The sequence below is a fragment of the Malus domestica genome, chromosome 05, assembly GCF_042453785.1.
Source record: "Malus domestica chromosome 05, GDT2T_hap1".
Classification (NCBI taxonomy): Eukaryota; Viridiplantae; Streptophyta; class Magnoliopsida; order Rosales; family Rosaceae; genus Malus; species Malus domestica.
Window position 1 is genome coordinate 15,337,884 of NC_091665.1, and position 16,184 is coordinate 15,354,067.

The following is a 16,184-nucleotide window of genomic DNA, read 5'->3' on the forward strand; positions in this document are numbered from 1 at the left end:
CCAAGGTACCTCTACCAGTGGTTCTCACAAGTTGTCCATTACCCATTTTAACTCTACCAGTGAAGTCTCTGTCAATATTGATGAGTAAAGACTCATGTGCAGTCATGTGATTGCTGCCCCCACTATCAATGAACCACATATCCTTGTTCTTCTCAATTGTAGTGACGTTGCAGGCATAGAACACATTCGTCTCCTCCTCAGCCTTGTGTGCGTAGTTCACGAGTTGACTTCCTTTTAGAGCCAGAGTTTTTGGACAAATGACCAAATCTGCTATACTTGTGATATTTGGTTTTTCCCTTGAACCAACAAATACCAAGATGACTTTATCACAGATTATGCAGAGAGGATTTGTACCTTTTACACTATTATTTACAACAACATGGTTTCTTGCAGGCAAGCTTGGTATTTCTTCCGACTTTTTACCTTTCCTTTTCACATCCTCTTTGAAATTACTAGACTAATTGTTTGAGTTGCCCTCTCTAGGATTGGTGCTGAGAGACCGAAAAGCCCTTTCTGTGGCTGCATCAACATGCATTTGTAGTCTTTGTTCAAAAGTTTTCAGGGAAGCCATCACTTCTTGCGCATCAAGTGTGTCTGTGTCTTTATTTTCTTCTATCATATTCACTATTGAATCCTAGGGTCTTGTCAAACTAATTAAAAGTATATGTACTAATCTCTCCTAGGTAGTTCTTCCCCAAGAGTTTTCATTTGATTCACAATATCAAACAGTCTAGTAAAGTAATATTTGATGGGTTTATCCTCTCTCATGTGTGTATCTTCAAAATCACGTCTAAGAGATTGGGGTTTTACTTCAGTCTCCTTCTCATCACCTCTGTATTCTCTTTGCAGAACTTACCAAGCAGCTTTAGCTGTTTCTTCGCTTGATATCTGGGAACAGTTGCATCCGAAACTGCTCCTTGCATAATACCCAGAGCTTTGGCATCTCTCATCACATTCTCTCTCAGTGAGATTTTCTGAGCAACTGAGATTTCTTCTTCCTGTGTTTCATCATCCGACTCTGACAATTCATATCCATCTTGAACCATTTTCCAGAGAACCTGGGACTCGAAGATGGTTGTCATCCTTATCCTCCGAAAATCGTAGTTTTCTCCATTGAACTTCGGAGCTCCAACTTCATTGCTGCTCGACCGAGACATCCTTGAAGCCTTAAATCGATTTCTGGGATTTCAAGTATTTGAAATCTCCCCTGAAAAACAGCTTTCACAAATGCCTGGCTGTTGTTAATCGAACCTAGGCCTTTGACGCTATGTTAAAGTTTTTAATTTGCGTGTTTCTGTGCAAAGAAATTCGGCAAACAGAGAATAAGAAATCGGTGTAGAGAATGAAGGAATGAAGGTCACAGCTGCTAAACATTGCAGCCTTAGCACTATATAATATATATATATATATATATATCATTAAAACAGTATTGCTTAGTCCCATTTTCAAATCATCAATCTTTCGGTTTGGAGTAGTGGGGTTTTGAGATTCTGTTGTTGGCGGGAGTGATGCCAAATGCGAAACAAATCACTTCCCTGATTGCAATGTGAATACAGAGGCAATCGCATACATGAATGCTGCTGCATTCTGTTTAGCACCTGCATTGATTCTTCTGTTTCACCCTCAGAAACAGATATTACTGTTTTGGGTTGCACAAGGGTGTCAAATGAATTGGGACTGAGCAGGCAATACGGAGTCTTCCTGTCGAGGGGTCTAGGGTTCTTGTCGTCCTTTGTCGAATCTATTGATAACAAGACTGATCGACTTTATATGTCATTCCGGATGTTGTTCGAGTACGCACAATTGGCTAGAGTTATACGAACACTATATCTGTCGACCAAAAAAATGCATACACTATATTTCGATGTGTTCCTTGTTTTTGATATTGTTTATGTTCGATGTAGTTGACAGTTGGGTAATTGGATTACTTAAATAGTAACGTAAAATGACAAGTTCAATGATCAATACTCATTGCTGCATTATGTAATGATGAATGCACCATCACTGGTCATATTTTCTTCAAACACAAATTATACACAAAGAAGACGACACCTGTACCCTACAACTACAATTTTGTACAGTTGAAATGCGAGAGAAAGTGAAAACACCACTATTTCTCACATTCCGAAAAGAATTTTCAGAAATTCTACAAAAACCAATACTACAGGGCAACGCCTGAGAAAATTGAGTCTCGTATCTTGAAATATACCTCGGTATATTGAGGTTTGTGATCATTGGGAAGATAACCAGCTACCATCAAGAGCAAGGATGACACAAATATATCGATCCACTATACAGTTTGATCAACACCCATCTTTTGATGAACATCAACAATAAGATCCCGCAGCTCAGGAAAAATTGAAACGAGTGACAGTTCAAGTATTGCGTATGCAAGTTGCTTTATGCAGATGGTAGACTGCACACCAGAATAATTCGGAACCATCACGTTTGGCTTGAAGGAAATGACGAACTAAATTTCAGCAGACAATATAAGAGGATGAGAGACTAACCTGAATGAAATAATAGATGTCTCTTGCACAACGTCTGTACTGCTTATGCCCAATTAAGCTAACCAAGGGCGCCGGAGTTCCATCTGTTAAAGTGGGGATCAGTTTGTTGTTTTTCATGTATTAGTCAAAGGAATTTATTAGATAATTAATTACACACATAATTCTATAGTACTCACACTAGTCGAACAATCATGGAATACTATAAATATGATTGTGTGTGTGTGGGTGGGTGTGTAAGAAAAATGCATGTACACCTGAATCAAGCCAGAAAAAATGTATATACTGAGAAAGTAACAGAAGATTCATGAGTTATGTCAAATTGTAAAGTTTCGCATGGAAAGTGATGATAAATTTACATCTAAAAGCAACACCAATATTTCTCAGTTGAAAAAACAGGGTCGAAATCTCAAACCATACAACTCTTAGAATCCGAAGTTTTAAGCGTACAAAAGGGCTGCTATTTTAAATAAATATAGTACAATAAGTTACAGAGAAAACAACAGATAGTACTTACCTTTGATTATGTAATCACAGAAAAATAGTTTACCTGAGCCTAAAAATTAAGTACCAACTTCTGGAACACAGATGTTTGACTAATAAAACACAAGGCAGTAACATTACCAGGAAGACTAAGGCAGCCACTTCAAACTAAAACACAGGAACACTAACCAGAAAATAGATAACGTCAACTACTCACCAAAGAGCATTTTCTTGATATCACTAGCTCTGCGAGCAGCCTCAAGCTGCTGCTCAAAAGACCCCGGCTTACCAGCCTTACTGCCATCAAATTGACTTATATTTTGAAAAGGGTTTTGATTGCCGTCTTGAACATTGCCGACTCTAAGGAAGAATGTGCCATTTGGCCACAGAACCTAAAAAAACACATGGTTTTATTTTTTTGTCAGAAAAAAACACAAGATTAGAAAGCAAAAATAAGCAACTCTTTTCCTTTCAAATTTCTAAATATTGTTTTTCCCTTTGACTGCAAGGATAATTATACATTGAAAAGAAATCTAGGAAAGACATGCCAAAGTTATGATGATGATTAAGAACTCGGAATTCACAGAAATTAAAACTGAACAAACAGGAGTACATTATGTCCCTCATTTCAAATGTAAGCAAAAAGTCTTCAAGCTTTGAGAAAGACAATTCTCAAGAAACAAAGAAATAAATAACACCTCTATGTGTGATTTGTGCAGACAATACAGACGGTAAATTAAAAACAAAAACGGACTTTCAGTAGGAGTTTTATCTTTTAATGCTCAGCAATAGTCCCTTTAAGCAATGTAGATTTATTTTCTGTCGGGTTCTTAAGTCACATACAACCAAAATACAATATAAATAATTAATAGTGGGGCATAGTTTTGCACAGGGACTGAACCTGAAGAACGGAATCACCCAACGGGCCTCACCCCTCTCCCTTTCAGAAACATACTGAGGAATGCCCAAGAAAAGGCGACTCCATTCACATATGAAACACAGTTACCATGATATAATGTGGTAGACAAATAAGCACCAACAAACGATTTGTATAACTATTCTATTGCAGTATTCATTTAAGATTTGAACTGTTACACCACTAAGGTTGTCTATGTTTTTTCAGTAAAATGAAGATGTTTATAATTGGTTCAGTCCTTACATCTTTAAGCCAATAGATTCCCGAAGCAATAATATCCTCCCTCCGAAGCCAATGAATCTGCCTCATAAGCCAGTCATCAATAGCATCGTCCATCATTAACTGCAATATTTGTTTTGACATCCAAAAGACCTGTCGTCTGCATGGACAAAAGTAAGCATGTGCGAAAGACCAGTTATTTAATCTAATTACACACGTTCCAGCACTACTCTTTATATAAAATTCCACCCGTAATTGGGACATTGTCCGCATACTAAAAGGAATAAAGAAAATAAGCTTATAAAGCTATAAACAGCTACTCATATATACCCAGGGAAAAGAATATAATACGTTCAGCAAACCATAGTTATTGAATAAAAGAGAAAAAGAAAAGTAAAATTAAAGAAGAACCACGCTAGAACAAACTCAGGAATAGAACATACTAAAGAATTATAGAAAATTGTTCATACACTAACAAGAAAGCAAAAAGTCGTTAACTTGAAAGAATAAATTCAATAAATGAGGAAATAATTGGGTGAGATGAGCAACCGAAAGAAATATAAGCACAATAAAGAGAAATGGGACATCGAATAACCAATCTACAAAAACTTTGCCCGGATGGCATATGGTGTTGGTTACTTTCAACATTTTCAAGAAAACAGGCTGGATGGCCGAATATTTTATTGTTTATTGGAAAAACGGGATAACAATCATGCATGTTCCTAATCTTTTATCCAAGATCAAGTTACAGGAGACGATGACATACCTGAAGTACAATCAGGCAAACTAAAATGATATCAAAAGCATTGATCGAGTCAATAATGAATACAGAATCATGCCTCATCAGGATTTTCCCTAAACCATCAAAGTATGAACAGCTCACCTCAGCCAGCCCCTTCTCTTAAGTTGAAATACCTTGTCCACTAGATTCAACAGAGGCACGCTAACATTGGGTGGAGTCCACTGAAAGAAAACAAGTTGTAAAGATGAATATCAGAGAGAATCAAAGATGTCTCTAAAAGGAGCTGTGATATGTAATTAAAAAAAAATATTGACTAAAACTGTGATTGTCAGATAAACCAGTAGCTTTCACTGAAAGATCTAAAATTAATACATGCAATTCACAATTACTTTGACAGCAACCTTTCACTAGTCAAGATATTATTTTCTTATGATTTACATGTCCATATAAATTTACTGAATCGCATTTCTAACTTCGTCTTTATACTGAATTTCCATGGGCAATCGTCAGTTAGAACCTTGAGTATGGTTGAACCCATCTCAAGGTTGGAAACTTTGAGAATCTAGGTGAACTAGATTAATTATTCTGGTCAAGCTGTGAAAAACTTGTCTAGCTGTTAAATTCAATCTATTATCTACTGGGCTAAATTTCTTGGTATACTTAATATTCATTCAGTATAAACGTGTCCTAGGTATTTACATTATAACCAAAGATAGAGAATGTGTTAAAATAGGAGAATGAGACCTATACTTTCTAACCAAAGATAGAGAATGTGTTAAGCTTAAAACAGGAGGATCCAAAGTCTGCATAGAGAACATTGTTAAAAAAAAATAACAAAGTGAAAAAGTGGATAACAAGATAAACCTAGTAAATAATTCATGGTATAAAATGATTAAAGCTATGAATAATTTGTGAGAAAAAGAAAATGAAACATGCCATGAAGAGGAGATGATGAAAATAGGAGAATGAGACACAAGATATCGAGAGTGATGAAAAAGGTCAGACATAAAGCCAATGCTATTGCATATAGCCGGAGCTTTTTTCCTAACAAATTGAGTCAACTACGGCATACTTCAAGATGATTTTAACCTGATCTATGTTGTACCTTAACATTCAGCCTTATCAAACAATATTAGCACTCTAGTGGCTTACATACCAAAAGAAACTTGAATCAATAAGAAATTACATACTGTAATCAACTAACGTATATTCGGATATCAAGTATCATGATAGTGACTATAATTCTTAAATAGAATGAACTCGGATGACAGTAGTAATACCTCAGGTGGCATTCCAATTGGATCCTCCAGAAAGCCACCCTTGCCAACTAAATCAGCTTTCTTCTCCAAACCTAAGGTCCTTGTATGTACAACCCGAGGTGGATAACCCTTGTAGTTCAATTCATTGTCTGAATGCCACCCATTTTCTAGGGTACCTTCCTCGTTATCTGAAAAGCTATTTGTCGACTCTGCTGTATTTTGCCTAAAAGCAAGGACACCTGTCTCATCTGCATTCCCGGACAAGTTCCATCCAGGAAATAAAGACGAGGCCTCAGACATGGGAGAACCAACAACCTTACGCATTAACCCATCTGAAACCCCTTTGAACTGGCGTACAATGTCATCCACAGCGTCATCCACATTGACTGCTTGAATCAAATAAAATATGAACTTAAAAAATTTACAAGGCAATAAGAAAATATGAGAAATCTCAATAGTATTAACAAAACTGCTAAAGAAACAAGCACATATATTACAATCTAGGACCATAAGCATTCAGGAGTGTCGACCAAAAGTTTTTGGAATCTTAGAAAATGCCTTGTTGAAGTTCTTTAACATATGTCATATATTGCTTTCTGATATGTACTTTGGTAATGGAGACTTTTGTTCTTAGTTAATAGAAGAGAAAAAGTTCGAACAATTGCCTTCTAAAGAATATCCTATAAACAATGTTGAATGGTCCACAACATATGAATTAAAAACCGTTCTGGGCCTCAGAAAATTAAATCTTGCAGGTAGCACAGCAACTCTCGGTTAACCCCTAATTTATGAGGAGCCTGTTCATCTCAGATCTCCATCCATGTAAAGTCCTCCTGATTAACCCCCATTAAAGCCTGATTTACCTTCTATACTCAATCACTAATTCGCACTACCAACCTTCCTCCACAAGATAACTTGAAACACCTTTCAGCATGATTACCCTTGCGGCCTAAGTAACCATATATTACAAAGCACTACACCTTTTTCTCAAATTATGGACAGCCTTATAAGTCCTATGTATATATATATATCAAAGCACAACTTAGTTTTTATACTGGGACTGACTACTAACAATCTATCATAATGTAACTGGGTATAACTTGACAACAATATTTATTCCTTGGGACATCGCTTAATTTCTTAATGTGCCTCAAGCTGGCAATCATTAATTATTTCAATAACTTTTAATGTTTAAAAAAAGAAAAGGTGAACAAATTTCTGTATCTCTCATCCAACTAGCAGAAATTGATAGGGAGCATCCAAAAACTAAAAACAATTATATTGTATCAAGAATCAAACTAAGTTGATAACTTGCATTGCCAGCCACAATATGGGTGTGGGTGTGTGAATTGTGTATATGGAATTGGGTGTAGTGGGTACAAATTTGAGAGTAAAAAGAGACAACCCCAAAAAATATGAACGTAGTATGCAAAACAAAAAATTAAAAAAAACCACATACCTGCAAGAGTTCTCATCACTGAAGGAGATTTTCCAAAAGAGTAATTCTAAAAGCAACACAAAAGAAAAAAAGATACTGCTGAGAGAGAGAGATAGCAGAGACGATCATCTACTCAAAAATTCTATGTCAAGAAGATGAATACCTTTGATGAACCACTTAAAAAATCCCAGACTTCATGCTGTTCGGCAACATTAGCTATTGACAACAGATCCTGGGAAAATACAGCAAATTAAAGCAACGACAAGAGAAAAGACAGTGAGAAATGGGGGAGGGATAGAAAAAATACAGTGAAGAACCTACATCATACCTGTAGATATTTGTCTAGCTGAATACATCGCTGATGAACAAAAGCATCCTCTGTGCTTGACGAGAATATTCTTTTGGGTGGTAAATGTAAAGTGTAATTTGGAATGTCTTTAAGATGGCGATGCAGTCGTTCAAAATTCCTATATCTGCAGAGAGAAATAAAAAATCAAAAATCAAAAATCAAAGGATAAACAAGAAAAAATCATATATGGAATATGGACCAAGTAGAAATAGAGACTTCAAGAACTTTCTTAAACTATGTAAGAACAAACAGACACTCGTCTTTCTCTAATGAGGATGCCTTCACTTTATCAAAAATAAGGACCAAATAATGGTACCCATCCAAGCAAGGATAAATTAACACTTATAAATCCCTTTAGCCATCTAATTGTCATCAATCAAATAGTCAAAGACAGTATTCCTTGTGAATACAGAAATGAACACGATGATCTAGGGTCTAAAAGATTCTGTATAGGAAGTACGTGTTTGCATCATGGGATTACACTGCAAGGTGGGGTCTCAATAATTTGGTCCTTACTTTTCTCTAAATGAGGACATCCTCAACAAAGATGGATTCTGTATACGAACTATGTGTCCGTAATTTGTTTTTGTAAAAGTGAGTGCATGCATGTGTTGTGCAGACATGTGACTCTGCGTAATAAAAAGAAAATTGAAAAAAATAAAATAGATGAGAACGAAACCTTCTTTTCACAAACCAAGTTCTGTTTTCTGAATCTGTAACTGCAATTGAATAAACTGCAAAAGATTTTGACCCAAGTTTCTCAAAGTAGGCTCCCATAACCTACAGACATACATATTGAACAAAAAGTCAACTCAGATTCAAAGAAAACGTGTGATTCAACATATTCCAGCACTGAAGAAGCTGCAATGGTTGGCATCATGAAAACCTACGATATCTACTAAAAATTTTAAAATTTACATAAATGTAAAATGCTTACCCGGCACCTGAGCTTGGGAACTTGTTGTCCCACACAGTGGACTAACATATCCGAGGCACTCTTACTAATATGGTCTTCTCTATGCCTGCCAAACTCAGGGCTATAGAATTCTGATATGATAGACCCTCCACCTTCTGTCAATGTTCTTTTTGTGTCTGGCTGGATTTTCAAAGCAGAAGTGCTATTTGATCTTTTAAGCCTGCTTTTATTTCCATCAGCAGCAAGGTTTCCAATGTCCTCCAATTTATTAACAAGATGCCCTTGATCCGCATATGATTCTTCGCTGGGATCTAAAGAGTAGTGTAGTTCCATTTTGGTCCCACCACTTAATTGAGTATCTAAACTTAATTCACTTCTTAGCTTCACAATAGATCTATCTTCCATTCCTGTAGAAATTTCATGCCTGTCGGCTACCATTTCGTTGCCCAGATTTTTAGCAGGTACAGCACTATCTATTCCAGAACACTCAGATATAGGTTCCTGAACTCTTCTTATCCTTTTCTTGTGCTCTTTTTTTTTGTAATTTCTCCCTTTTGTCCACATATTTTCAAGATTTTCAGGAGCAAGAACTTCAGTCCTTCTCTGTGTTGCAGCCTCTAAAACTCGTGCCCAATCAGCAGGCCGTGGCTGCAAAGGATCTTCCTGGAATTTATTATAATCTGAATACGCTTCTCTCTGGTGGTCACCTTTAGCCAATGTCATAACAGTGCTTTGGTTAAAGGTTGCAGATTTCCTCAGTGGAGAATCTTGATCATGTACAACCCCTGCAGCTGATTGGTCCCCACTTACCACTTTACTGATTTCCTCTTTAATGGCTAGCAAAATGTATTCAATCAATTCGTTGATATACCTGATTAAAGAGAAATTGTAAGTTAAAATGGCTAGGTTTCTTTAACAGAGGGAAGATAAATGTAAACGTATGTAACATTTCATCCAATTAAATTGATGGCGAATTTCATTATTACAATGTTTCTACGCATGCACAACCATTGGTATGATCACATGTTCCATAAGCTCTAAACAATGACATAAATAGTTTAGGAGGATAATAACAACAATAATATTACAACACAAGATTTGTACCACAGTTTTGTAACATATTTTAAAAAACCAGGACAAGAAATAAGGATTAACCCAGGCCATCGTCTCAATAGATACTAAATGCTAGATACAAAAGGTCAGTTTGATGCTTGACAATCCCTTTAAAAGAATTTAACACCCTCTAGGCAAAAATAATAAGAAAACACAACAAAAGAATGATAACTCAATCATAAATATAATATAACATACCCAGGGCTTGCAAAACTCAAAACAGGTTGAATTACTAAGCTTGTTAGAAGTTCTCTGGCAATAGATCTAACCACTGGACATTGAGCTTCTCGTGGTCTTAACACCACAGCTAATACCCCACCCATTAGCCGCTGAAGAACCTATTGAAGATATAACCATCAGCCTATGGAAGACATATGCAAGAGATAAAATCCAAAAATAAAACTAATTTCTGTTAGAACAATCCACTCACACCTTGTACTCACTCTCGGGTGAAATCATTGCAGGATGGAGCTCCTTCGAAGCCATGAGATGATGTTTTAACCTTTCATCTCTCTCCTCTGAAGACAACGTTTTCATAACATCAACACCTATAGCAGCTTGGTTTTTTCTAAAAAGTTCTATATGATCCCCTATTAAATCAATAATATCCCTGAAACATAAAACAACCATTAATTATGTTGCCTTAACGATAAAAGCTTCATAACAACTTGCAAATGGTTCACTTCTACAAGAAACAGAAGGGGTACCTTGTTAGCAAGTCAACAAGGTTTATCTCTTTAACTCTTCCGGATACTTCACCCAGAGCATCCATGATTATCGCGCGTATCTGCTCTGGCGCCTCCTTGTCCGGAGTAATATCTGAATACCACAAATCAATCACAAAATCCTTCAAAAGTTTGTCAATGAAATCTTTAACTGCATCCTCTACGATTGGAGAACCAATTTTCCTTTTCCATTTTGGTGGTGGAGTCCCAGTAGAGAGTCGTGGATCATTCAATGACAACTGTTTCTTCTCCAAATGAGACAAATATGATTGTGGACGAACAAGTTTTTGACTCTTCCAACGGAATTCCACGTTATTCATTAGTATCCGTAGCATTGAAACCAATAAAATTGATATGGGTAAATTCATCCACATTGATTTACTCGAATCTGCAATGAAGGACAAAAGAAATGGAGTCAGGAAAAACACTTCTGGGAGTGAAAATCCAACCACATTGATTTCGCTAAGTTTACTATATACATGTTGAAGAAATCAGGAAAAATATAACCAAAATCAATGCATTTTCACTTAATTTTTTTCTCTTCGAAGCGAAACGGAGAATCGTCAGTTAGCAACTGATTCCTAATTCTTGGAACAAAAAGATCTTTTTGAACCACACAACTTCCATACAATGAGAAATCATCAAACTCCTCCCCCTCCCTTCTCGAGAAAGCGTCAAATTTCATAAATTACATCAAATTTGTAGAAAAATATAAACACAGAATCCAGAAACCCAAATTCTATGAAATTGGAGCACTTACAGGAAAGAAAGTATGTAACACAGAAGACAAACAGGGCCCACCAAACCACTCGAATCTTAATCTCCTCGACCAGATCCTCTATGCTATTCAAGGCCTTCATCTTTGTTCCCGGAAACCCTAGAATCCCAACCCTAATCCACTAAAAGCACAACGAAACTCCGACCAAAATCAAATTACCGCAAAATCCGAGTCAAATCCCTTGAAAATTCAAAAGCTTCAGCGCCAAGCAAGGTCGAGCGTGGACCCAGGCTGCTAGGGTTTTGTCTGGTTTGCCGAGCTTTCAGAAATTGCTTACGGAGTTACAGAGAGAATAAGAAGAAGACGACGACGACGACGAAGAAGAAGAAAGACTAACCTGGGGGATTTTTGTTTCGTTCAATAATTTTGTTTTCAATTTTGGTCAGCTGTTGGTGAGTTCGTTAACCGTTGGGCCGTATGTGTGTAACCGTCCTGGACCGGTTCTGGCTTCTCTGTGCTATCCGTGTTGCCATGATACAAGCAATTGGTGGGACAAACAAAAGTGTGGGCCCCCCTTCATGCATTTTAATGTGAGTTTAACCATTAAGACCATCTAAATATACTATAATTTTATACCATCTTATGCGGTAATTGTGGATATTTACGATTTTACTCAACGATTTTTATTAATAAAATAATTAAAAAATAATAACAAAACCTTCTTGCTCCAATTTTCAAGCCTCACCGTTGGAACTCCTCCCTCTTCGCTCTCCAATTTCACCATCCTTCACCGACGATTGATGGTGCTCGACCCCCTTCATCACTGCCAACTGGCCGAGTATCACTGGGAGCACCATCAGAAAAATTCTTTTTACAATTCTGACCTTCAAAAAAATTCATTTTTAAAATTTTGAATTACACACTCAGTGTGTGTACTGTGTACTGCTTCTAGTATTATTAATAAATGAAAGTGGTCCCTTCATCCAAGGAAAATGGAGTGTTAGTGGCAAACAAAGTCAAGGGTGGAGATTAATCAACAAAAAAAATCTAAACCATCCATGTACAAATAAATTAGCCTCTCACGCACTAATGTGCGTTTTTGCATCAGGGGTACTACACGCCCCTAAATGTGTATTGTGTTAGTTTTTTTCCATTGTAATTGTCAATGTATATGTTCGCGTCAGGAATTTCCGTCGGGGATGTTTCCTGGCCGACGAGCACACAGCTCCCCGGGAGGTTGGCGCCGTTTGAGGGCTGCTGTCGGGCTTCTGCTTCACTGTCGGGCTTTGTCAGGCAAGTCTCGTCGGGCAAGTCTCGTCGGGCAAGTCTTGTCGGGCAAGACTCTTCGGGCAAGGCTCGTCGGGTAAGGCTGAAAGAGAAGGACAGAGTTAACTTTGAGAAGTGCCTTTGTGGGGCCTTAGGTGTAGGCCTTGAGGCTCACAATCAAGGTTAACTTTTAGGTGCTCAGGCGTGCCACTGCCATCTTCAGCATGGCAGATGTAAAATGGATGTCGAGTTTTAGTTGTATATATGTATATATCTGAGAAACCGTGTTAGTTATAACAGGTGCATTTGTGGGGCCTTAGGTGTAGGCCTTGAGGCTTCCCATCAATAACTAAACCAGTGCTCGAACACATCATATTTGTTCTTGTGATTGCAGGAGTTTTATAACTATTATACTTCTGATTACCCGAGTCCGAGAGGTAGAATGAACCCAAATAGGTGCCTTTGTGGGGCCTTAGGTGTAGGCCTTGAGGCTTCCCATCAGAATTCGTTCTTATACTCAAACTCTCTAGATCGCAAAACGGAATGAATCCAAATGGGTGCCTTTGTGGGGCCTTATGTGTAGGCCTTGAGGCTTCCCATCAGAATTCATTCCATGCTCAAGCGTTCTATGATAATCATAATATAATAGAAATAAAACTAAAGGGTAGGTCGATTACTTGCGCCCCAAGTAACTTCGGACTTCTCGTTTATCAAGGACTGTCGTGGATGGGCTGACTACAGCTTCGTTTTGAAGGCAAATCTGGCTTTAAGCAGAGTTTATGCTTGCATTTGTTTGTTTGATTGAGTGTCCATAATCCTTGTGCTTGGGCTCCTTTATATAGAGGTCTGGAGGAAACCCTCCTGCTGAGGTTTTGTACTTGCCCGAAAGAAACTTGGGCAGCTTGCATTTCATTGCTTGGGTAGCTTGCATTGCATTTGCCAACTTGCATGTAGAAACAATATTAAAAGGGGAATTTGCATCTCCACCACATGTTTTTAGCACATATTTTCCCACTTGTAATAGACTAACAATTAAAAGAAGCAAGTTGGCTTCTTTCACATGTTCTTTGCATCCACATCCGTATGTTGCCTTCCAACCATTTTGCAAGCATGCAATTTGTTGATTAAACAAAGGCTTGACAAACCTCCACCACCCAAACAAATTGGAAGAACAATATTATAGTGTCAAACTCCTCCACTTGCATCTAAATATCTTTCCAAATTAGCTTTCTTGCATATTAATCCTCCAAATGCCATATTTTACCCAAATTGCCCAAATAAGTAAAAATGGGTATATTTTGAGTGCAAACAGTATATGCTTTAGAAAGTATGATATTAAGTATGAAAGTGAAGCATGAAATCTAGAAGATGGCTACACATAATTAGAAGCAATAAATTTGAAGCTGTTGACATGGATACTCTCTCACACACAGCAGTGCCTATTACGGTGTTCTCACGTGCGTGCAAAAGATACTTTTTTAATCACAGTTACACATTTTAGATGTATTTATATGCGAGGATTGGTTCAATGTATAAAGACATAAAATAAAGGCGATTATCATCTCTAATAATACAGGCAGGAATTAGAAGTATTTTGTCTAGAATATGTTAAAAAAAAAAGTAATAAGTAACAAAGAAGATCCTTATAATTTAGTTGCAACTAAAATCTAAATAAAAAGTATAAAAACAATCCAAGAACTTCAATTGACCCTGATACACTTGACAACAAAACATATCATGAATTCATATCGTTCTGTCCTGTTGAAAATATAATGTGTTTGGTTAAAATCAAATATTAGCATTTTTTGTAATTGAATTGCATTAAAAGTTGAAAAAGGGAATTAAACGTTGAAAGAAAGAATGTAACCTTATGTTGAATTCGAGGGAAGCAAAATATCTTTGTACACAATATTTCTTGTGAAGACTCCTTCGTGACCGTGTAATTCTCCTTTCTTTACCAAGACTTTTGTTGTAAACGCTGAAACTCCTCTTGATAAAGCCACGTACAATTGTCCATGACTGAATACGTGATATGGTAGATAAATACCCACATTTGGTATTGTCTGCCTTGTGATTTATTTATAGTTAGTGCAAAACTCAATTTCATTGGAAACTGTTTTCTCATCATTTCAAATGGGAGTCCTGTGCTTTATGTGGTCTTTAAAGAGATTCTTGGTAAAAACACTCTAGTTCCAACAAATTGTCCAGATAAGATTTTGGCATCAATTAGATTATTGTAAGCTCCATGGCAAGCCAGTCTTGTACCATTGCACAACCCATCTTTGGATTTTTCAAAGTTAACTAATGAAGGGGCATTCCACCAGATGAGATTGAATTCAAGAATTCTTGTTGATACAAATTTCTCACATCGTCCTCAACTGAATCGAAAGAGTATAAGATATGTTCAGTCCCCGAAAACTTATCGATGATCATTTTATTGAGTTTGTCAGCATCCTCATTTTTTGGTGTTATAATTGCTCTTTCTACCAAGTATCTTGCATCACATACATGACATTCTAAATCAAGGAAAACTTCATTAACCAATTGGACAATGGATTCTTCACCATTCCATGGAATGACCATAGATGATGGTAATTGCATCATGTCGTCTATCATAGTTTCTTGTTCCCCATTACTGACATGAAGTAAGAACTCTGAAAAATCTTAATCATTGATGGATCTCATGTTGTGCCTAAGACGAATGATTTTCACGTATTCCCAAAATGAAGCATTAATCATACTTGCTTACATCAATTCAGACCTTGTACCTTTTGGAACAACTGGAACAACTTGTCGAAAATCTCCTCCAAAGATCATGACCTTTCCTCCATATGGCAGGTTAACGCCTATTATATCTTTGAACGTTTGATCGAGAGTCTCAAATGCAAACCTGTGTGCCATTGGTGCTTCATCCCAGACAACAGCTAATGTTTTTCTTATCAATTCTGCCAAATCTGGCTGAATACTAATAGAACACGTGGAAGATGCATCTAGACTGAGGGGAATTTTAAATCTAGAATGTGTTGTCCTTCTGCCTAACAATATGGTTACTGCAATTCCAAATGTTGTTGTTGCCAATATAATATGACCTTTGCTCCTTAAGGTTGCTAACAAAGCACGATATAAGTATGTCTTTCCTGTCCCTCCGGGACCATTCACAAAAAAATATGGCATTGTCTCGTTGTTCAATAGCAGACACAATCGAGTTATATGCTGCCATTTAGTCTTCATTTAGATTTTGTACCACATTGTGGTCTGCTTCAGAGATGTCAAGTGAAACTTCATCTTGTATTATCCTTGGAAGTGTGTTGTCTTTAACATAATCTTGTGTTATTTGGGGTAGATCATAATCAGATACAGACTTACTATGTTGCACTAATAGCCCATTCAAGTCTTGCAAAAGCTTGTTCAAGATAGAAGTATTATTTGTAATACTTGAAACATAATAATCTTCTACCATAAATGAATGAAATTCATCCCACAATCTTCTTACTCCATGTGGATCACAATAAACTAAGATGGTAACAAACAAC

The 16,184-nt window shown here is 36.9% G+C and overlaps 1 protein-coding gene and 1 long non-coding RNA gene across 2 annotated transcripts; one reads left to right on the plus strand and one right to left on the minus strand.

The window, feature by feature from the left end:
* Window positions 1-194: 194 nt before the first annotated feature.
* LOC139196400 (uncharacterized) lies at window positions 195-1,869 on the plus strand. Its single transcript, XR_011581272.1, has 3 exons — window positions 195-402; window positions 484-964; window positions 1,054-1,869. It is a non-coding gene; the product is annotated as an uncharacterized lncRNA (long non-coding RNA).
* Window positions 1,870-1,953: 84 nt separating this feature from the next.
* LOC103425866 (uncharacterized) lies at window positions 1,954-11,896 on the minus strand. The gene is made up of 15 exons (XM_008363970.4): window positions 11,428-11,896; window positions 10,650-11,055; window positions 10,375-10,552; window positions 10,141-10,280; window positions 8,851-9,700; window positions 8,593-8,693; window positions 7,893-8,037; window positions 7,728-7,796; window positions 7,586-7,631; window positions 6,148-6,512; window positions 5,009-5,088; window positions 4,150-4,285; window positions 3,208-3,382; window positions 2,511-2,593; window positions 1,954-2,416 (listed from the first exon to the last, which is right to left on the minus strand). Exons 1-15 carry the CDS (start codon window positions 11,525-11,527, stop codon window positions 2,291-2,293), a joined length of 3,000 nt encoding a protein of 999 aa, XP_008362192.1. The 5' UTR covers window positions 11,528-11,896; the 3' UTR covers window positions 1,954-2,290.
* Between the last annotated feature and the right edge of the window lie 4,288 nt (window positions 11,897-16,184).